Below are 19,946 nucleotides of genomic sequence, written 5' to 3'. Positions count from 1 at the left end.
TCTAGTCCTTTCTCCAAAATCATTATTTGAGTTTAATCCAAAATACTGAACCATAAAAGGCACTTTTGAGCTGGCAAGCTTGGGGGTCCCATGTTCTTTCTGTACACTGGAAACCCCATACATTGAGAGAGGGCTTAGTTTCTCCTCTAAAAAGAAAAGCCCATAAGGAGGAAACAGAGGATGAGATTGCTGAGCCTGAGAACTGCAAAGGCCTCTTGTCCAAGTTGAGACAAGCCAACATTTTCAGAGCAAGAAGAAGCATGATCAAGTCTACTTGTTTCTAAACTACCTTTGGAGCAACAGCTGCTGGACGGGGAGAAGGAGGCCAAGCACCACCTGAGGTTTCAAACAGTCTTACTGCAGTTCTTCACTACAATTCCAAAGAAAAGTTTCTTACTCCTATTTTTGAGTAAGAAACTTTCTCATATTTACAAGACCACACATCAATATGCAGCAGGCTTGGCTGCAGAAAAACTTATGAATTTCAACTGTCTCATTTTTGTTGGAGGACCAACTTTTATTTCTGCATAATCCTCCTTGGGTCAGATGATTCTCACAGGCTTTTTGGGACACAGACCCTGGCTAAAACTCTGTCCCCCCCTTCCAACACATTTGACAACAATTTTTTGCTTTGCCCATGGCCAAGGTTTCACCCCATCCTCCTCTGCCCAGGCAGTATGAAAGACTGATTGTTACTGACATGGTGGGGACAGTCTGGGGATGTGAAAAACATACTCCGTTTGTACAAGATTTTTGACCTCATGACAAAACCACAGGCTGTTGCTCGGCAGACAAGCATTACATTTTCATTGACATTTTGTACCAGCCCCTTTAAATCGCTCCTAAGAAGCCTTAAGCTTATCTTGCATGAAATGCTCCCCAAAGTCCTAGAATAATGTTTAGCCCATTGTACCAACTATGTCTCTGCCCCACACACTTATCGGTTGAATCAGGGCATTTGCTTCCCATCATTTCCAGAAGTTTGGTCATACTGTGTGTCTCAGCTACCAGACTGAGTATTATGTAGCCTGGGGAGAACAGCAGGAACTGAACAAAAAAAAAAAAAAAAAAAAAAAGAAAAGAAAAGAAAAAAAAAAGTCAAGAAGTGCAGTCTGATTTGTTGAGCACAACCCCCTGTATTTTAGGTGATGCTAGCATGAATAGATGAAAACTTCCATTGAGTGTCAAAAGGTAGCAAGTCTAGATGTTTCTGCAGGATTGTTTCTACTGGTCATGGAAACCCTCCTCCTTCTATGGAGACAGCAAGTCCCATGCTCCCATCATGCATGTACATAACAAAAACCCTCTGAAAGCCAAGTACTTCAGTCCCTCTACCCCTCCACCTGCCCTGATAAGCAAGGCAAGAAGACAACTCATGCCTTGACAAGATTATCATCTTAACCAGCCAGTGAATCAAACCTTTAAAACAACATATATCACCTCTTGGAAAACACTAAGCACTCCCAAAGGTGCACGGAGCTTCTGCACCAGCTGGTTATGTCACTACAGGCAACTGCACAAGACTTGGGCTGATTTTCATCTGTTTTTGGCAAGAGTACTGACACAGTCCTCCTCAGATGGGAGCAAGAATAAGCGTGTTTGCTGTAGATCTGATTGGGAAAAACGAAACACAAATGGTTTTATCTATTGTCTGAATACAAAGCAGCATGTGGTAATATGCTAATAAGTTCTGATGATAATCATACAATTTATATAGTTGTTTATTTTGAAGGAGCCAAGAGAAGGATCCATACCCTACGCTGACAAATGCCATCAGGGCTCTGGGTAAGTCACTGGAAGGAGGCTGATTTATACAACCATCTTCATACCCACTGGCAAGATCAGTGTCCTGATAGCACAAGCCAGTAATGCTGAGACAGTCAGAAATGTGGCTACTTCTGGGGTAGATGGCAAGGAAAAAAGAGAAACACTGATCCAAGAGTATCACTGAGGCTGAGTCTCCTCAGCAAAAATGATATTTTTATGGATTCAGAATAAACTGCATAAAACCCCATTTACCTGTCTGGGCATGGGGATGGAATGGAAGGGCTGAGCTATCCCCTTGGAGGAGTCAAGTAACATAAAAACCCCAAATTCAGCTTAGTTTGTGACTGGACCACCAAGCCCAAATAGGTACCCACAAAATATACACAGTATATCTAATCCCTATTCTCCTTGCAAAACTTGCCCTGAATGCAAGTGGGTCAGATCTCAGCTTCTGTAAATCACTGCAATTTCTGTTCATCGGAGCAGAGTTGTGGCCACATATGACAATAATAAAATGGACCTCAGATAGTTGATATTCTGTGTGTTGGCACCCCTCTCCCTGGTTCCAGCTGTGCTGTCCTGGAGGAAGAGCTCTCAGGGCAAAGCCATTACAGAAGGTCAACAAGCTCAGAACCAAGCCCTGGATTTGCAGGGGAGGTTAGTGCAATTAAAGACGCTGGCTCCCTGACTGAGAAGCCCAGCACGACAGTGATTTACGGTCTCCATGGCAACATGCAACACAAATTGCTTAATTCTGTTATGAAACCTCCAGAAAAAGCTACAGCAGGGTCTGTGTGGGAACTACCAGCTCCCTCCTCCTCTGCTGCAGCTCTCCAAAGCAGACAACTTCAGGAAGCCCACAAACACTTCAGCAATAGGCTGAGATTTAGCACATACTAATATGTAAGTATGTATGCTGACCAGTTCCATCAGCCCATGGCCAAGGGAATTTTCCTATCATCAGCTTGCTTTGGTTCATGGCTCTTCACACATGGCCTGCCAGAGTTCTGCATACCTGAGGACACCAACCTCACCTGAGGCTGAGGAAGACTATCAGCCACCTACGGTTGCAATTAATAACTCTTCCTCTAGCCACAGCTCACTCGATTACACCCTTTTACCCAGGCACTTTGTAAGCATTAGCAGCTCCATGCAATGCCTCCAGGGCTGAAACTCTGCATGGTCTGAACACTTCCCTCTCTGTTTCTCTTGCAGTCTGCTGGCTAGAGCCACACAACCACCATGACACACCCACAGACGCTCGCCAGGTACCAAAATAGTTCAGCCCAATGTGTTGTAGGCAATCCCTTGGGCTGGGAGCTACTGAGAATCCTTGAAACACAGGACATGCCCTTTTAGAAGGCAGCTGCCTCCCTTGAGTCATGCTGATCAGGACTGAATGAACTTCAGGAATTTCTCCCTCAAGTAGGCATTGACTGTGTCCCAAGCCTTCAAGATCCAAAGGACTTGTAGGTGTATGAACAACCACTGACAATTATTATTAAATAAGGATTATTAACTCTTAGCCAGGTTTCCTCCAGTCTGTCAGATTTCCTTCCTGGTCCATGCCTTAAAAAGGACACACTGAGGAAAAGCTGGACTCTCTGCCAGTCTTCAGTGGGAAGTCTGCATGGAAGAGATCTGTCATGTGGGGAGCCAGAGTCTGACGCCCTTTGTAGTTGTGGCATTAAGTTTTTCAACTTAATTGAAAATGTGAAATTTCAGCTTTCTGAGGTTTTCTAATAAGAAGGATCCTGACAGGTGAGAGTACTCTCAACTCCCATCAGCTTCCAGGAGATCTGATGGAGCCCAGCACCTGGTAAGACCTGCACAGGAAATTACAGGCATTTCCTTTTGAAGCAGTGATCAAAGCACTATCAGATTGCTACTAAAAAGGAGGGGGAAAAAAAGCTATAAACCAACTGTTGCTTAAAAATAAAATCCTCTACCCAGCAAAGAGCTGCAATCAGTTGGGTTTTGAATTTGGGGGATGTAGCTGTGGGTCCTGGAAGCGGCCTCATGAATTCTCCTCTGGGCAAAAAGATGCTGTATCCCAAGGGCTGGGTTCCCTAAACTCCTCACTGGCATCCTGTGCCAGCCAGACCTTTTCTCCTTTTCAACCTAAAATTGCATCACCTCCCCCATCACACAGATGCTGCTCAGATTTACTGTAAGAGAAAGCAAACACACCGGGGGAGTAATGAAGCACTTGAGATTCACACAAAAGGCAGCTAAAGGCAGTAGCTGCCTGATGAATACTTGGTGGTTATTTCAGGAAACACAGAATTATAGCCTGAACAAATAATAATAATAAAAGCCACGTCACTGGAAATTGCTTAGGTGGTAGGCGGCCCCCCATCTCCTTCCACTGCAAATCCCTAAGCCATGTAAGAAGGAGCACTTGCTGTAGCACTGAGCAGCAGCTTTCCCAAGGCCAGGCTGGGTTTAGGGACTCACTCATTTTTACTTGGAAGCACATGCTTGTCAGTGTCCCCATCTCTATGTAAATGCAGCACAGCACGAGTCAATCTTATTGACAAATGTAATCTAAACCGAACTCTGCTTCCCTCTCGCAGCTCCTCCTACACCTCCCACAACAACTCCATTAATCTTCAGCCTGTTTCTCTTGCTGATGCAGTGCCCTTTTCAAAATACGTAAGAAGATTCCTGTCACTCTGACAAGCCAACAGTCAGATGCAGAAGCCAGATTATTTTTTTTCATTATTAAAAACAACACTTCAGTCAGATTTGGGTCGTTTGTTGTTACAGCACTGCCGATAGCAGTTCTGTAAGAGAATCCAGATATGCAACCAGAAAGCAGCTATGCAAGATACATTCCTGTATCTCTAAGACCTCAAATAAAATTGTATGGTTGCCAGTTCAGAGGTGTCCACTGGAGGCTGATCCAAGTCTTTTGCCAAGGTACAAAATGAGAATATCCTTGCAAAGTAACTGGGGCCTAAGAAAGTGGATAGCTCACCTACTTTTACTTCCATCACTTCTCATGTGTTTAAATCCACCATCCTTTCCTTACTCATTTATTTCCAAAGCTCTCAGGAGATATTAGGGGATGACAGATTCCTGTATTACTCTTGCAAATTCTTCATTAGTGAGGCCAGGAATGCCTCTCCTATGTTATCATGGAACCGATGAAGCTGACCTAAACATACTGTAGCAAAAAATCAGATAGCCAAGATGTTCCCCTGCCCTACCCAGCCACAGATAACACAGCAAGAACAAATTTACAGTGGAGGAAGCAGCTTCAAATTCCAATAGCTGCCCTTCCTGCTCACACAATCCCTGGAAATGGGCAGCTTCCCTCCTACACATCCCAGCCTGCTGACACGCCAATAAAAAGACCCCAAATTCACTGCCCTGGATGGTTTTTCTGCTCTTACATGGCTCAGTAAGGTTTCTGAACCAACAGACCAAGTGCTCCAGCAATGCTCTGTGTGCAGCCCAAATGTTCTGCTACCTGCATGCAGCCCTGACACTGGTGATGCAGCCAGACGTGCATGGCACAGCCAGATGTGCAGCCTTCCCAGAACAGCCCTCCCAGCCTCATCCAGCTTCACCTTGGGCAGGTGGAAGTGGTCCAGGCAATGAATTCATGTACCCCAGCACAGAGCTGCGAGAGGATTCTAAGTAGCACCAAGAACTACCCAACATGGACTGTCCTCTTAGCTCCACCCTGCCTTGCTCACCACAGCCCCACTTCCCTCTGCCAAAACAAGGGGTCCATCCACCCCTCTGTCCAGCTCCTGGATGGCTTGTTGCACTGCAATCTTATGGGCACTGTGCTGTCTGCACATAGGGCAGGCATGGCTGAGCCAATGCACAGACTTCATGGCACTTATGGATGTCTTGGAGATGGTTAATGGATAGAAAGGGTACAGGGCCATCTCATTCCAGTCACCCTCCCGCAAATCAATCAATGTATTTGGCTCCAAGTTTGTCTTCCAGTCAGGCTCAATTCGGTATTTAATGCTTTTTGCATCTCCAGTGTTGCTACCTGATGTCCTTCAGGATATAAATGGCTTTTTAAAGACTCCCTTCCCTCCTGGCAAACACACTTTGCGTCTCTTAGACAGCTGCAAAGAGCTGAAGACCGTGAAGTTCCGTGGTAATAGCATTTTCATGAGGGAATGGGTGAATCCTGTCAAGTCCCAGCAGCAGATGGAAGAAGGTGAGGAGAATGGGGATCTCCAGGCCATTTCCAAAAATCTGTCCTCCACCTGCAAATCTTCTCTAAAACTTGACTCATGAGTGTGTCCTTCCTAGGCAAAAAGACTGTTATTGTCCATATCCTATGGAAAAAACAGACACATTGCCTGTTCACTCTTTGCATTGCAGTGTTCCCTGAAATTATCTGTGAGTTGTGGGGCAACACTGATGTTTCTGCAACACGTCTACACCCCGGGTCACAGGGCAGGCTTGTAGGGCTCTCTGTAAATTTTCCCAGGCTCCTAGGTTGAGGACAGTCCTCTTGGTTCCCCCACAACCCATCTAATACTCATTTACAGGTAAAGAAGAGCACAGAGTATGCTAGTCTGTAATGCCAGAGCTTTAGTACAGCTTCACCAGCATGGACTTCAGAAGATGAAGGAATAGCCCTCTCCTAAGCTTACCCAAATAGGCACTTGGCCTATTTTACTCAAAATTGAATGAGTCTAAATCCGAGAACTGGATGGAAGGCTATTCAAGGCATTTCCCAGATCCATGTCATTACTCTGTCACTTGGAAGACTCCAAGATTTCATCACTGGCCCAGGACCCGTAACAGTAATTTTTTCCAGGCTCGTTACAGTGTCTGCCAAGAGCATAAGCCTCTTATTTACGTACAGCATGCTGGGGAGTTGACTCTCTACTTGGCAAATCTAACAGCCTTGTCTCAAAGGGGAGTGTGGGCAGAATTTGGGGCTGGGTACTGGGATGAAGAGTAGGGTGAGGGGTGGCTGTGCCCTCTGCCCTACACGTGGTGTGCACAGTTTTGTGAAGCCACAGCATCCCAGTGAACCTGCCTGAGGACAGGGTGCACTGCCAGCATCCCAGCCATATGCCAGGTCAGCCCTGGTGCCTCTTCTCAACCCTTCTCTTTGGCAAACTCCTCGGCTGTCAGTTCTCTCCCTGCTCTCTGCCAGCCTGGACAAGGCCTTACAGTGGCAAACACATACCTTGACACTCAGACCAGTGGGCAACTGGCCAAACCACCCTTGAGGAACAAAGTTTACCCTTGCATGACTCAAGTCCTCCATCCTGTCAAGTGCATTCACTCTGCCAGCACTGGAGAGAAGCATCTCACAAGGAAACTCCTTTAGAAAAGAGGTATTGGGGTCCCAGCTGGTGTTGCTCAGCACCTGCACTTTGCTGTTGAATGCCCAAGTTTCTTCTCAGGTGTCATGAGTGGATGAATCCATAGAGAAGCACTTGAAAAATCAACACATCTTTGAAAGGACCCTACAGGTCAGTTGACCCAACTTCAGACCTCTGTGCCTGCCCGTCACCCTCCAGTTTCAGCACAGACCTGCACCAGGATACCCTAAGCCTGGTTCTTTCTGTGCTCAGCCTAAACTCTCTGCCTCGACTTTTTAAGTCATTCAACTTGCAGCCGTGTGGGAGGGTATATATGTACATTCATTAACACTTCCATTATGCCCTGTGGTTTGGCAGGTGGTGCTGCATTATGGATTTAAACAGTGCCAGGAAGTGAGTCTACAGCACTTCACTGGATTAGCATGCTATGGGAAATCATACCTCAGAAGTGTTCTGCACTCTAGTGAAGCACCTCCAATGAATGAGGCAACAGCAGGGCTCCAACAACCACTGCCTCTGTGCAATCACATCAGAAAGTCACTCACAACTCCAGGGAAAGATAAATTCCCTCAAAACCCACATTACCATTTGGTGGGGGAAAAAAAAAAGGAAAAAAAAAAAGCAACAGCAGACTCTCTTGCAAGTTAAAAGAAAAGAGAGAGGCACACCCTCCACTGTCACTGCCATAAAGCATCTTTCACAAAAACCAAACAATAACATCTTCTGCTTTTGCCCTGTAAACTGGATCTAGCATTCACATGGGAGAAACACATCACACATGGTTATACCCATTTCAGAGGTCAGCTTTCAAGGTACTCAGGCTCCCAGCACCCCACGCCAAAGATGATGCCTTCTGTCTTATCATCAGGCTGGCACTGACAGATTTGCAGAAACTTCAGTAAAACTCCCTAAGAGGATGCTATCCTGGAAGGATGAGGAGATGTGCTGGGCTATAGCTGACCCTCTGAGGACCTCCCTCCCCAGAGAAATGCAGACAATGAACACACCACTCAGTCTTCGCAAAGGGGAAGGTAAGGACCTTTGATGAGATGAGAGGATAAAGCACCAGTTAAACACTGCTATCACCACATTGCTCATCATTTACTCAGGCTGGACACACTAATTTTTCTTTAGCTGAGTGGTACTACAGTGCCACTGTCCACTGCAGCCGTACCTGCAGTGGTACAGAGCACTGGCTCCCACAACAGTACAGGGCTTGTGCTTTACCCTGGGCAATAGGAAGGGTTGATTCAGAGGTAAGATTGCACATGAACCAAATAAAGCAAAGTAACTGGACAAAGTTTCTGAATCTAGACTGTTGAGTTAAATCAAGAGCTACCTTCAAAGGAGAATCCTTGGTCCTTGATTAGCTCTTCCAGAGCACTGCTCTGGTTTAATTACTCTGCTCTTCTGTTTGAACACACTTCCTTGCTCAGATTCTTCTAAGTTTCAATCTCCTACAGACCTTAACTGAGAAGTTCCAAAGAAATGTTTGGGTTCTGCCATGAGAGCCCAGGAAGATCCATTTTTAAATGCCATCCACCACACAGCTCTGAAGTACAGCTATCCTCCTGCAAAGTTGCAACTGAGTCAAGATATCAAGGTCTTTCCTTAAAAATAGCCAGATACAGCATTCTGTTTCTCTAACCTTAGGGTAGATCTCATGTCATTCCTCTGCACACCATTATTTTTTAAACACCAAGCAAAGAGATGTTTGCCTTAGTCCTGGCAATTCAGGTAAATCTCTCATTTGCATCATAGATTACATACCAGACTCATAAATAGACCAAGAAATTTGGATTTGGCCCTTCTTTGTACCACTGGGTTATCCGCAAGGGACATGATCTCCATGTAAGAGACTTTCTCTTACGCTTCATCACCTTCAACAACACTTCAAACATAAAATTTTAGCTGAAACATAACTATAGATATTGTTACTTTATCTTGACCTGGTGAGTTATAATACAACATGGGATGGTTTACCCCGATGGCATCTTGACATGTCTGTGCATATAAAAATATCTCTATTAAAAGCACAGATAGAAACAGCATGGATCACAGCCACTTGAAAAAAAATAAAATAAAGCCCCAAAGCATTAAGGGCTGGTAAGGGACAAGATTACTTTCATCCTGCCACAGCATGTTTCAATTTAACCACTGCATCTCTCAGCACTTTTGGTTCATATTCTTTTACCACACAGAGACACAAGTTTGGTATACGCCCAGCCTTAGGAAGGGGAAATGGTATTTTGGGTCACCAGTTCCACCCACAGTGTCCACCCACCCCTCCAATCAACAAGGCTTTTGAAGTGCACCAGTCCCAAACAGAAGCCAGAATGCATTAGCCTGGGGTCAGGAGGGCTTGGGGAGCTGGAGTGCTCCTGAGGTTGGGAGATGTTTTAGCAGTTTGTTGGGGCCAAGAGGCTTTGTCAGCAAGTCCCTCATCTCCTGCTGCCCATGAGGGCCCCCTGCAGTTCTGCCCCAACCATGGACACTGGTAGGCACTTCCTCAGCTCTTTCATCACTGCCTTGAAGGTGACACCTCCATTCACTGCCAGAGTTCAGCAGTCCTTCACTGCTATGGCTGAGGTGACTCCTCTTTGTCCCTTCCCACCTCTCAGCTAGGCCAGTCCACCTCTTCACGAGTCTTTCCAAGCCCACATGGACTGCAACTACTGTTACTTTGTTCTATTCGCTTTTACCCCAAACCAGAGGATGCAATCTGACCTCCAAACCATCCAACTGCTCCCAGTGTTTTGTGCAGCAAAAGGATTTATTTTCATGCTGTACAAAACCAAACATTTTTTTCAATGCAGGATATGCCCGAAAATGCAATTTTTCTCCTTTGCTTTGAGAGCCTAGCATTTATTTCCATATTCTTGTGAGATTGGTATGTAAACAACAGGGAGAGACTTGCTGTGCTCAGGAGACCTTAAAATATGAGTCCTATTTATCTGTCCTCCTGGATCCAGTAAGTCATCCTCCTGAGGTTCAAAATGTTTCTGAAACTCGTAATTTAAAAGTCTAAGGAATAAAATGGGGCTGTTGGAGATCTTTCCCAACAGAAAAGTAGATTGAAACTATTATTAAATAATTCAAATCCCAGATGCTTAATTAAACAGAATTTCTACACCGCAAAAAGAATAAGGAATTATATATTCTCTTAGCTAACTTTGCTGATTAACATGAAAGTCTTTTCATGCTCCACAGTCATTTGGTCCAAGTCAAACTTTTGAAGACAGACTTAATACTTCACAGGTAAATCTCACGTAACAAAACCCTTGCTGTTCACAGGACTGAGGTGATGCAGCAGCTTGTCACCCTCTTTGTGCTTTGTAGAGCCATTCTGCAGGATGTGCAGAGGAAGTGATGCTCAGCAGAGCATCTTAACAGAACATTCAGTATCTCTTCAGACCAGCTCAAACCTCCAGAAAAGCAAATGGTCTGCTCAGTTCCTCATGCCTGTCATTTCACCTGTTTGCAGATTAGATCTGAAAGCATCCACAGCATGTGGAGGAAACAGAGAAGTCTCTCTCAAAGTGCTCTGCCCTTGAGCTACAAAATATTTTCTGAGGGAAGAGCTGCAAGCACTCATTCAAGTCCACCTCATCGCTACAGCTCATCATGACCTTTGGACTTAAATTCAGAGCCATGATCCTTCACCACCAAGGTCTCTTCAGGTGGAAGTGAAGTGCACAGGCTGGGCAATACCTGCCTTGGACAGCTATGTCAGACATAGGCAGGTGCTTTAATACTGAGATCACACGCTACTTTGAGAGCTACAATGGCAGTACTTGACATTGCATTGTTGTTTCACAAAAACAATTCACAACAGCTTAGGGTTTTTCCCAGAGCACTGGGGTGTGACTCCTCCTGCTCCAAGGTTAGTTAGGAATTTTTGTCCTCATGAAACACCAGCAGCCACCAAACCAGACTCTGTCTGCAACTGCAGCTCGGCAGCAAGAACTACTGAGACAAAAGGATTCCTTCAGTGATCTCCCCTTTCCCAGTTCATCACCACACAGCACAAGCTCTGTGAATATCCTTCATGACTCTTTCTGGGATTGAGCACTTGGTACTGAACAATTTCTTCCAAAGTCCTATTTGGCAAGTTTTGCACTTTGGTGGCACTAATACTTCGATACCAAGTATTACACAAGACATCAGCTACATATTTTCTGAAGATCACAATCTTTACTAAATTGCCAGCTGTCTATGCAGACCACTCATGAGCTATCTGGGTATGCTAAGTACAGATGACAGACCGATAACAGTGTCTGGATGTGTCGAGAGATTAAATTCCATCTGCATCCTTTTACTTTTTGTCATTTCATACTCTTTCAGAGTCATTCTGTGTCCCAACAATCAACTGGCAAAGAGCCTGTATCACATCCTCTAAATGCTTTTTTGGAGTTCCCATGCCTGGAGACATGCTACATGGGGTGCTTTCATATCTCTAAGTGGGATGGCCAGTTCAAGTAAAAAACTAGATGGGATTCTCACTAGCCAATGTCCATTAACATCCTTTTAACTTGAGCTGGGTGGGTCTTTGTTTCAGCTGTTGTCTATCAGACTCATCATTAGGCTATGTGCTTCCAGCAATGCAAATAGCAGATCCCTATTCAAGCCCTCTTACATTTGCAAGATGAGCAAGAATTTGTTTCCACCAACCAGAGCACCCCTTACACTGAAAAACAGAACAGGTTGCAATAGTGAAAAATACATCAAAGGAAGCTTAAACACGCTCATTTTCATACTGATATGACCAAGTCTTAAAAAAATCCAAATCCTAAGAAAACAACCAAAAAGAGTCCAATAAAGCTGAAGATTTCACTTTAATAATTATTTTCTGCTCACTTCAAAAACTCCTCCTTTCAATAAGTGGACAAAACAGAGGAGCTGCAGAGTCCCTTGCTGTTACCAAATCTGCGGTTTTTGGGCACATGGTGCTATCAGGGTTTGTTCACAGAGTCTATCTCCATACTCTGTTGTTGGCTCACCCAGCAGTGAAATCCTAGTTCCAGTCCTTCCTCTACCTGTGACAGGAGCTGAGCCATGCTGACACTTGGAAAGCTGAATTCACTGGCACTCTCAGATCACTATTTCATTAAGGAACTTTTAAATAAAACAAGCACCAACTGAATCAGTGTCATGCCATAAGTGAAAGTATCTGAACCCTGACATCCTTGTGTCCCTGGCTCTGAAAGAAAAGCTCCATCAGCTTGTGCCACAGCAGACCCCTTGGGACTGTAGCTCTTGTGGAGGAGCACAAGAAGTAAGACATGCCCAGGCTGTGCCTGCTCCCACTCAGGATGCAGGTACCCATTCCTGCAGTGCTGCAGGCATGGCCCAAGAGGAGCAGTGACATCCCTTCCCTGGCTGTGACCCAAGTGTGACTTTCCAGCAGCAGCGCAGTAACCACTGGGAGGTAGTCAAGCTTCTACCCAAGCCCAGGGAATTCAACAGCACTGAGCACTCCCAAGTTTTCCAAGAAGAATATTTCACTGTACCAAACACACGGTACATGATATGGACCCCGAGCAAGGCACAGCAGGACTTACAGCTGACTTCAGTGGGCTTTACTTTGATCCGTAAATCCTCTAGACACTTCCCAAGAATGTTGCTCAACTCCGGCTGCCTTCAGCCTCACAAGAGGTAGACATAAATACTTAGCATTAGCATAGCTCCCCATGACTCATTTTTTCTCTCTTTTAAATATAGCATCCTATAAACTTGGATACATTCTGAGCACTAAAACTCATATTGTTACTGTTCACCATGCACTCAAAACACAAAATTCCTCTTGCCAGCTTTGGACAACTTCCTTCTCCCAAACCAAAACACTGGTGCCCCTCACAAGGCAGAGATGGAGTAGTGGTGGCTTTCCTCCCTCTGGGAGCCCAGGCAGCACAGAGACACAGCAAAGTGACAACAGAAGGCTGTGGAGCTGGGCAGAAGGCTCCATCATCGGGCCAGCCACTCATATCAACTTTATTAAGAAGAGCAGAGCTGGCTCTGGGCACAGGAAGAGCAGGGATTTGCCCAGAGGAACATAGTTTCACTAGCTGGGATGCAGCCCGTGCCAGCATTGGGGAAGCCAGACTCACTGAAGAAGTGGGGGTGGCAGCAACATCTCTAGCTGGGAGATGCTCCCCATTCCTCATCTTCCTCCAGACATACATTATCTTCCTCCTTCCATCACCAGGCTTGAGCTTTCTTCCTTAGAAAAGCCCAAGTCCACATTGACTAGCCAAACAAATGCCCCCTTGGTGCCTCAGAAGCACCAAGGAAGAACCTGATGGGAAAAACATGGACCAGAGCTTGTTCATTTCCATGGGAATTGAGACCCTGTTTTAGCACCCTCCTGCCTGTCCTGCTGCAGACTTTCCTGTGTGATCAACCCTGTGTGCTGTGTTTAGCTGTAGTGAATACTTCAGTTCCCCAGCTGTACAAGTGAGATAAATCACAGGTCCCTATCTCACAGGTATGTTGCAAAATAAATATGTTTTGCATTACAAGTGTTACAGGAATGCTTTAAAAATTTCACAAGTATCAAGACTAATCCATCACTGCTCAAAAAGAACCCTAGGATTAACAGCAAATTGAAGCCTTACCTATACAAACAGAGCATGCAAGACTGTTTTCTTAGTTTATCTGTTTCTTCTGATAACCATGTTTGCCCCGGTTCCAGTCACAAGTTGTTTGAATTCAGTGCACCAAATCCTGTCTGGAGAAATGTATGTTTTGCTACAGCGATAGCTGAGACATCAGTCATCCTCTCAGCTGTCCTAAAGACATAGCTGAAAATGCATGCTCATATCCATCCTGCTGTCAGATGACTGAAAAGTACATTTTTACCTCCTGGACCTCTCTATTACAATTATCCAAGAGACTCTACTTACCACAGTATTACATTCTTATTTAATATCCGAAATGAGTTGAGTGGCAGAGCTGCTACTCTCATTCTGGAAACTGGCATTTTTAAAGACAAGATAAACAGAAGCCTTTTCTTAAAACTTTCAGGAGTATGTGTAGCTTAAAAAGCTGATTCTTGTTTAAAATGATGACTAAGACTCTTAGGAATCTAACTCCCAAAGTCACACAGGTAGTTTTGAATATGTTACCCTTTTAGAGTAATTATGCCATCAAAGTTCCAGTCAAAAGCTGATGAGCGTTACTAATATATGCCAGTGAGAGAGCCTGTACATGAAAGACCTTATTGGTTTATTTCCACTATACTAAGTCAGAAAGCACACCAAGACTTATTTTCACATACAAGAGTAACAGACCTGACTGCAGGAGACACTTAACCAGGTTAGACCACAGCTCAAGGAGTAGATTTACTGTAAACTGGCTGCAAGCTGATGCAGTTGTACCTGTTTTCACTGGAGGTGATAGAAACTTGGAGCAGCTGTTTGGTCTTCAGTGGACTAACACCACTCACTACATAAACCAGTTTGGCCCATCACCTGAATCCTTACAAGTCACCATTCAGACACAAAATAGTCCCCAGGAAGTCGTCAGTGACATTCATGTCTAGACCAAGAACCAGGAAGATACAGTCAAGAGAAGCGATGAAGATACGTCATTTTTACCACCCCACATAAAGTTATATATTTGGTACAACATTCTTTCCAGAAGCAGACCTTCTTAAAGAGAAGGCAGGACAGGCATTATGTTACCTGGGAGAAGGGTGAAGGAGTGTCACCAACTTTTTAAGCTGCTCTATAGTAGAAGACGAAAGTACAAGCAAGTAGTTCAAGATTTTAATCTTGAGCCTATCAATGGCAAACAAATTCTGAGGCAAATGAGATTTAGCTAAAAGTTAATAAAACGTTATGGAAGCACTGAGCATTTCTGCTGGTCAGTTCTGGCCAGAAGAGAAGAAGGAAGGGGAATCCCATCCCAGCGCATCCCAGATACTTAGATGCCTTCTGAAGTACCTCAGCATTTGCTATATTTATGCCCCCAACACACCCCACAAAGAACTAACTTCTACTAACTCATTTTAGAAAGAAGAAAAGTAGATTCTGTGAGAGGCAGATTCATTGGTATCTGTAAGAGTTGCTGACCTTAGCCTACCCACCTCAGGCCAGTCTGTGACAGAGAAGGTACTTGGGGGCAGGTTTCCCATCTCTTCAGCTAGCTCCAGCAATTGGACTGGTCTCTCAGATGAAACCCATATGCCTGAGCAGCACTAAGCATCACTTACTGAAAAACTAGTGTCTGAAGCAGTAAAATTGCAGGAGAGTAAGTACCACAAGTAGTATAAGTACAGCAAACTACTAATAAATATTAACTTCTCCCACCCCTGCCCCTACCTCTTCCCTCAATCATTATTTCAGGAGACATATTTTTGTACAATTATTTCATCATCTAAGAGCAGGTGGCCAGTCTGCCATATCTCTAGGCAAGGTTTCCATACATATTACTCCTCCATTGACATTTTCTCACATAGACACATGCATGGATCAGCAATTGCTCCACTACATTCTCAAACAGAGAATAAGAGAGTTATAAATCCCAAAAGAATGCATATGCCAAAAAAATCTGAAGTAACAGCTGTTCATTTCTCCCCTGTTCAGGAAGAGCCAGTTGTGGCTTATTGCAGATGTTATTGAAGTTGATGGACTTGCTCTAGATTTACTTTGGATACAAATACTCAGGATGTGACCCACTGGAGCGCTGGAACTTTGTTTCCCCATGGAGAAAAATACAGCCAGGGACATTGAAGTAGAAGAGGAAGGTTATTCTCCCCTCCCCAGTAAGTATCTTCTGTCAAATACCTCTGTAAACAACAACAGGAGAAAGAAGCAGCAACTCCACCAAGGAGTGGGCTAACATTCCTCACATCTGACAGTCCCACGCTCATTCTGTTTTCACTGGGACCAAATCCTCCCAATCCTTCATTAAACTTGAGTGCCTTATACACCAAGAATAATATCACTGATCTTTAAAAGGTCACTTTCAAGGGACATTTTCATATCCATATCTTTTAGCACCACTTCTCTTCCTCAGCCTTGTCTTAGAAGCCTGAAAATTAATTCCCTGTTTTTCATATAGAATCTGTCCCATCAACCCTGATCTACTTATTTATGACAGTAAAAGCTTATGCAAACACCACCACCACCACACAAAAACACTCCCCTTTTCATTCCTGTGGATTCATGTTAATATTCTCCACCTCCAGAGTCTGAAGTACTCTCTGCACTGAGGGCTGCAACATTCCCAGGCTGAGGTGCAATCCCTCCTGCCTCCACTTCTGCAGGTGAGAGAGGTAAAGGGATGAGTAGTCATGGAGAAGTTACAATGCTGAGGCAAAAGCAGCTACACAAGGTGTAGGGGCACTGCACCCCAGCAGAGGCCCCACTGTAAAGGCTGAGTGAGTCTGAAGTGAGGAGCCACAGAGTGACAGTGTGGCTGAATCAGTGACAACCAAACCAGATAAAACCAAATTATTAAGACTGGTCCAGCTGAAGTCTGGAGCCTAAAACTTTCATAGGGCAGAGTGATTCATCTTAATGAACTGACTCACCTGGAGCCAGCAGGTCAGTAGGGATGCCAGGGTTGGCAGCTGTGGGTAATGGTTCTTGGCTTGAATCCAGCCACAAAAAATATTTCCCATCCAAAGAAGGAAGATAAAAATGAAAGGGCAGAAATGAATGAAGCCAAACAGCTTTCCTCAAGGAGCTGTCCAGAATTAAGAGCAGGAGGGAGCAGAGTTTCTGCCCCAGTGGTCTCAACACCACCAGGAGCACATGGTGTGAGCTAAAGGGCCATGGAGGTCTCAGGTACAGGCACTGCTTCTGTTTGCAGTTAAAGAGCCCACAGAAGAAACCACAGCATAATGTCAACAATAATGAATCATCGCATCCATTTTTCCTATATGCACCTGCCCTTACGCTGCCATCGTGTGCTACTTTGCCAATGACAACACACAGGACTCATCCTCCTCCTTCCAGTCCCCAAATTACATGTCTCTTGCCAGTGCCAAAAAAATGTGTGGGGAGATGGAAGGAAGTCCTCTCTAACCACCAGATGATAGAGTTTTATTCCTCCTTAGGGTTAGCCTCAGGCCCAGTTTAAGAAAAAAACACCCAATGCAACACACACAAAAAACTCCCCCCATGAAGAAGACAAGTTTAGTTTCTGTAATTCTTAGTTCCAGCTTATGGAAACACCCATCAAAAACAATAAGTAGAACTGCCTCTCACATCATATCTGAAAACTGGTGCTAGACCAGCTCCGACCCTGGTGCAGCTGCTCTGGTTTGGGAGTCATGCTAGTGGGGTGTTTGACCCTCTGCAATCTGGGCTATGTGCCCTATCATACAGGATATCTCCTGGAATGGAGGAGCAAAATCAAAGAAAGACAAATTGATGCAGAACTATAATATGAAACCCATCTATTTTTCTATATACACTATTACTTTTAAGGAGATGCTGTCAGCTTTATATTTTCAGACTCAGGTATACTGAAATAGAGATTCTACCTCTCTTAGGCAGTCCAAGGCTATTGTACAGAGAGGTGGTTTTTTTAAAGCTATTACTTCGTAATTTCCTTGCCACACCCCTTGTTCTCTCTTATCTTTCTACCAGCCTTCTTAATTTAATAGACCCTGTTCTTGCAAAGCTCTTTACAAATTCAGAGCAACAGAAAGAACCTTTCATAAAGAAAAATGACAGGTTTAGGCCTTTGAAATGCATCTCTTGCATGCAGAAAGAGCCTGAGCTAACCAGATAATTTCACAGTGAAAATTCAGAAAGCAGATCTATAGCCAGGTATGACCACAAAGTTGGTGTTCTTTTCTTAGTACCAGCTATTGCATGAACAACAGTTTCCAGATAAGACATACATAGTCTTTCCAGTCAACAGCAGCCGTTTAAGCCTGCAACCAAACTCCGAACTTAGGTGACTTAAGCTACCTGAGGAGTTGATGGCTTAGATTTTCATATTTCTGTAACATTACTATAGAACAGTGCCAGCTGACAGTGCTGAAGGGCTGCAGTTCCCTGTGCTGGGAAAAAGCCTCACACTGGGGTTAGGACTCCACTGTGTGCTCTTTAACAAAAGCCCAGTCCGACCTGCCAGTGTGAAGTCCCAATTTGTTGCCTAAGGTGAACAGTTCGACAGGGAAGCTCAGTGGAGCAGCGAAACGCAGGATGCTTGAGACTGGTCCACCCGAGGTCTAACACTTAACTTGCTCCTCAGCTTGCAGCCAGCGTGGCTGCATGTTAGTTTCTCTGTCTAGGAAGCAGCTCTTTCTACACTGTTTCTAGGGCTCTTGAGCCGTTGATTAAAACAAATCAACAAAAAGTTACAAGTTTTCTTTCTAATCCCCAGCAATCCCAATCACAAGAACTGAAAAATCCTTGTCCTTCAACTGCGGTTCAGTTTGTTTTCTTAAAGCAGAGAGAAAAAAATAAAGTAAAAGTAAATTAAAACCAGAAAAAAACCAGTACCTCCTTCTCTCCTTGTTTCTTCGTAATTGAAGATAGCATCTCTATCTTTCTTCTAAAAGTCTAGCAAACAACTCAAACACGTGAATATGGAAGCTTTCACTAAGTACTCAGTTGTCCAAGAGCAGTTTTAATGCAAGATAGAAACCTCGCCATACCAAGATCAGATCAGAAGACACATGGGGTAGGAAAGTAAAACATTATCGTAGCTCTGAATCCGTAGCGGGGGGGGGGAACACCCCTGATACAAGCAAAATCCTAACAAACCCTCAACTTACAAAAGACCTTCCATTACACAGCGTAACTCAGAGCGACTCCTCAGCGCGCACACCCAGAAGACACGGACCCCATAGCATTCCGAGCACTGCGCCATAGACTCCCTTTTCTTCCCAGCGTCCGGCAGGGAAGGGAAGCCCCCCGGGGCCCGCAGCCCACCCGCCGCACGGAGCCCCCGTACCGTCCGTCCCGCGTCCGGCGCTGCTGCGAGCGGCGGCTCCGCGGCCACGGCCGGCGACAGCCCTTCCTCCGCGACACCGAGCCCTGGCCAGGGAAAGCGGCGGTGCCCGGGGCGCGCTCTTCCCGGCCCGGGGGCTCATGCCAGCGCGGGGCGCCGCATTTCGGCAGGAATCGCTGTGGGGAGAGGAGAAGAGGCGAGGGGGAAGCCCCGCCGCGGTCACCGCCGGGTGTCACGGCGGTCCCGCCCCTCCCGCGGGCTTGTCACGCGTGGAGCGCCGCGAGTGCCCCGGCGCTGTCCCGCACCCCGCGGGGCACGGGCGGAACGAACCGCGGGTTATTGTTCGCCTGGCCGTGTCCCCCCCGCGCCGCTCACAGAACAGAACAGCCCCGCACCGACCCCGCTCCCCGCCCGCTCACCCGGGCTGCGGGACGCGCCCTCAGCGCCCGACCCTGCCCGCCGAGAGGCGCCCGCGGCCGGGCAGCGCCGCCGGCCCCCACCCGCTCTGGCCCCGGCGGCCGCGGCAGCGCAGCCCGCGCCGGCCATCCCTTATATCGCCGCGGCGGCTGCTATAAATAGCCCGGCCCCGCCGCCGGGGGCCGGGCCGGGTGCCGCCGGAGGGGGTTTCGCGGCGGTGCGGGGACCCTCCATCACCTGCGGCTCCGCGGCAAGGACGTGTCTGTCACTTTGGACCCGTGTCGGTGCCGCTCTCCGGCGGGTGCGGGCGGCGGGGCGGCTCCCGCGGGCCCGGGCCCGCCGACCCCCGGCGCGGCAATGGGCCCGTCCGCCGCCGCCGCCGCGTTAAGGTGGAACCGCGGGGCGGGAGCGGCCGCGGCACCTTAAGCCGCTGGGGCCGGTCCTCGGCGCGGCTCTCCCCGCCCGGCACCCCTGGCCCCGCGGGGCTGTGGCGGAGGGGGAGCGGAGCGACCCTCCGGGCCGTGGGGGTTTGTGCTG

The 19,946-nt window shown here is 46.3% G+C and overlaps 1 protein-coding gene across 1 annotated transcript in view; it reads right to left on the bottom strand.

Moving 5' to 3' along the window:
• MRAS (muscle RAS oncogene homolog) overlaps positions 1–19,351 on the bottom strand; it is a 38,716-nt gene extending 19,365 nt beyond the window's left edge. Inside the window, 3 exon segments of the mRNA XM_064661318.1 lie at positions 16,615–16,696; positions 18,996–19,041; positions 19,044–19,351. Of these exon segments, the coding sequence (XP_064517388.1) occupies positions 16,615–16,696; positions 18,996–19,041; positions 19,044–19,134 (219 nt within the window). The 5' untranslated portion in view covers positions 19,135–19,351.
• Positions 19,352–19,946: the final 595 nt, after the last annotated feature.

The sequence above is a fragment of the Pseudopipra pipra genome, chromosome 7 (assembly GCF_036250125.1).
Source record: "Pseudopipra pipra isolate bDixPip1 chromosome 7, bDixPip1.hap1, whole genome shotgun sequence".
Lineage (NCBI taxonomy): Eukaryota > Metazoa > Chordata > Aves > Passeriformes > Pipridae > Pseudopipra > Pseudopipra pipra.
Note: the sequence above shows the minus strand (reverse complement) of the source record. Positions and strands in the feature narration are given on the sequence as shown.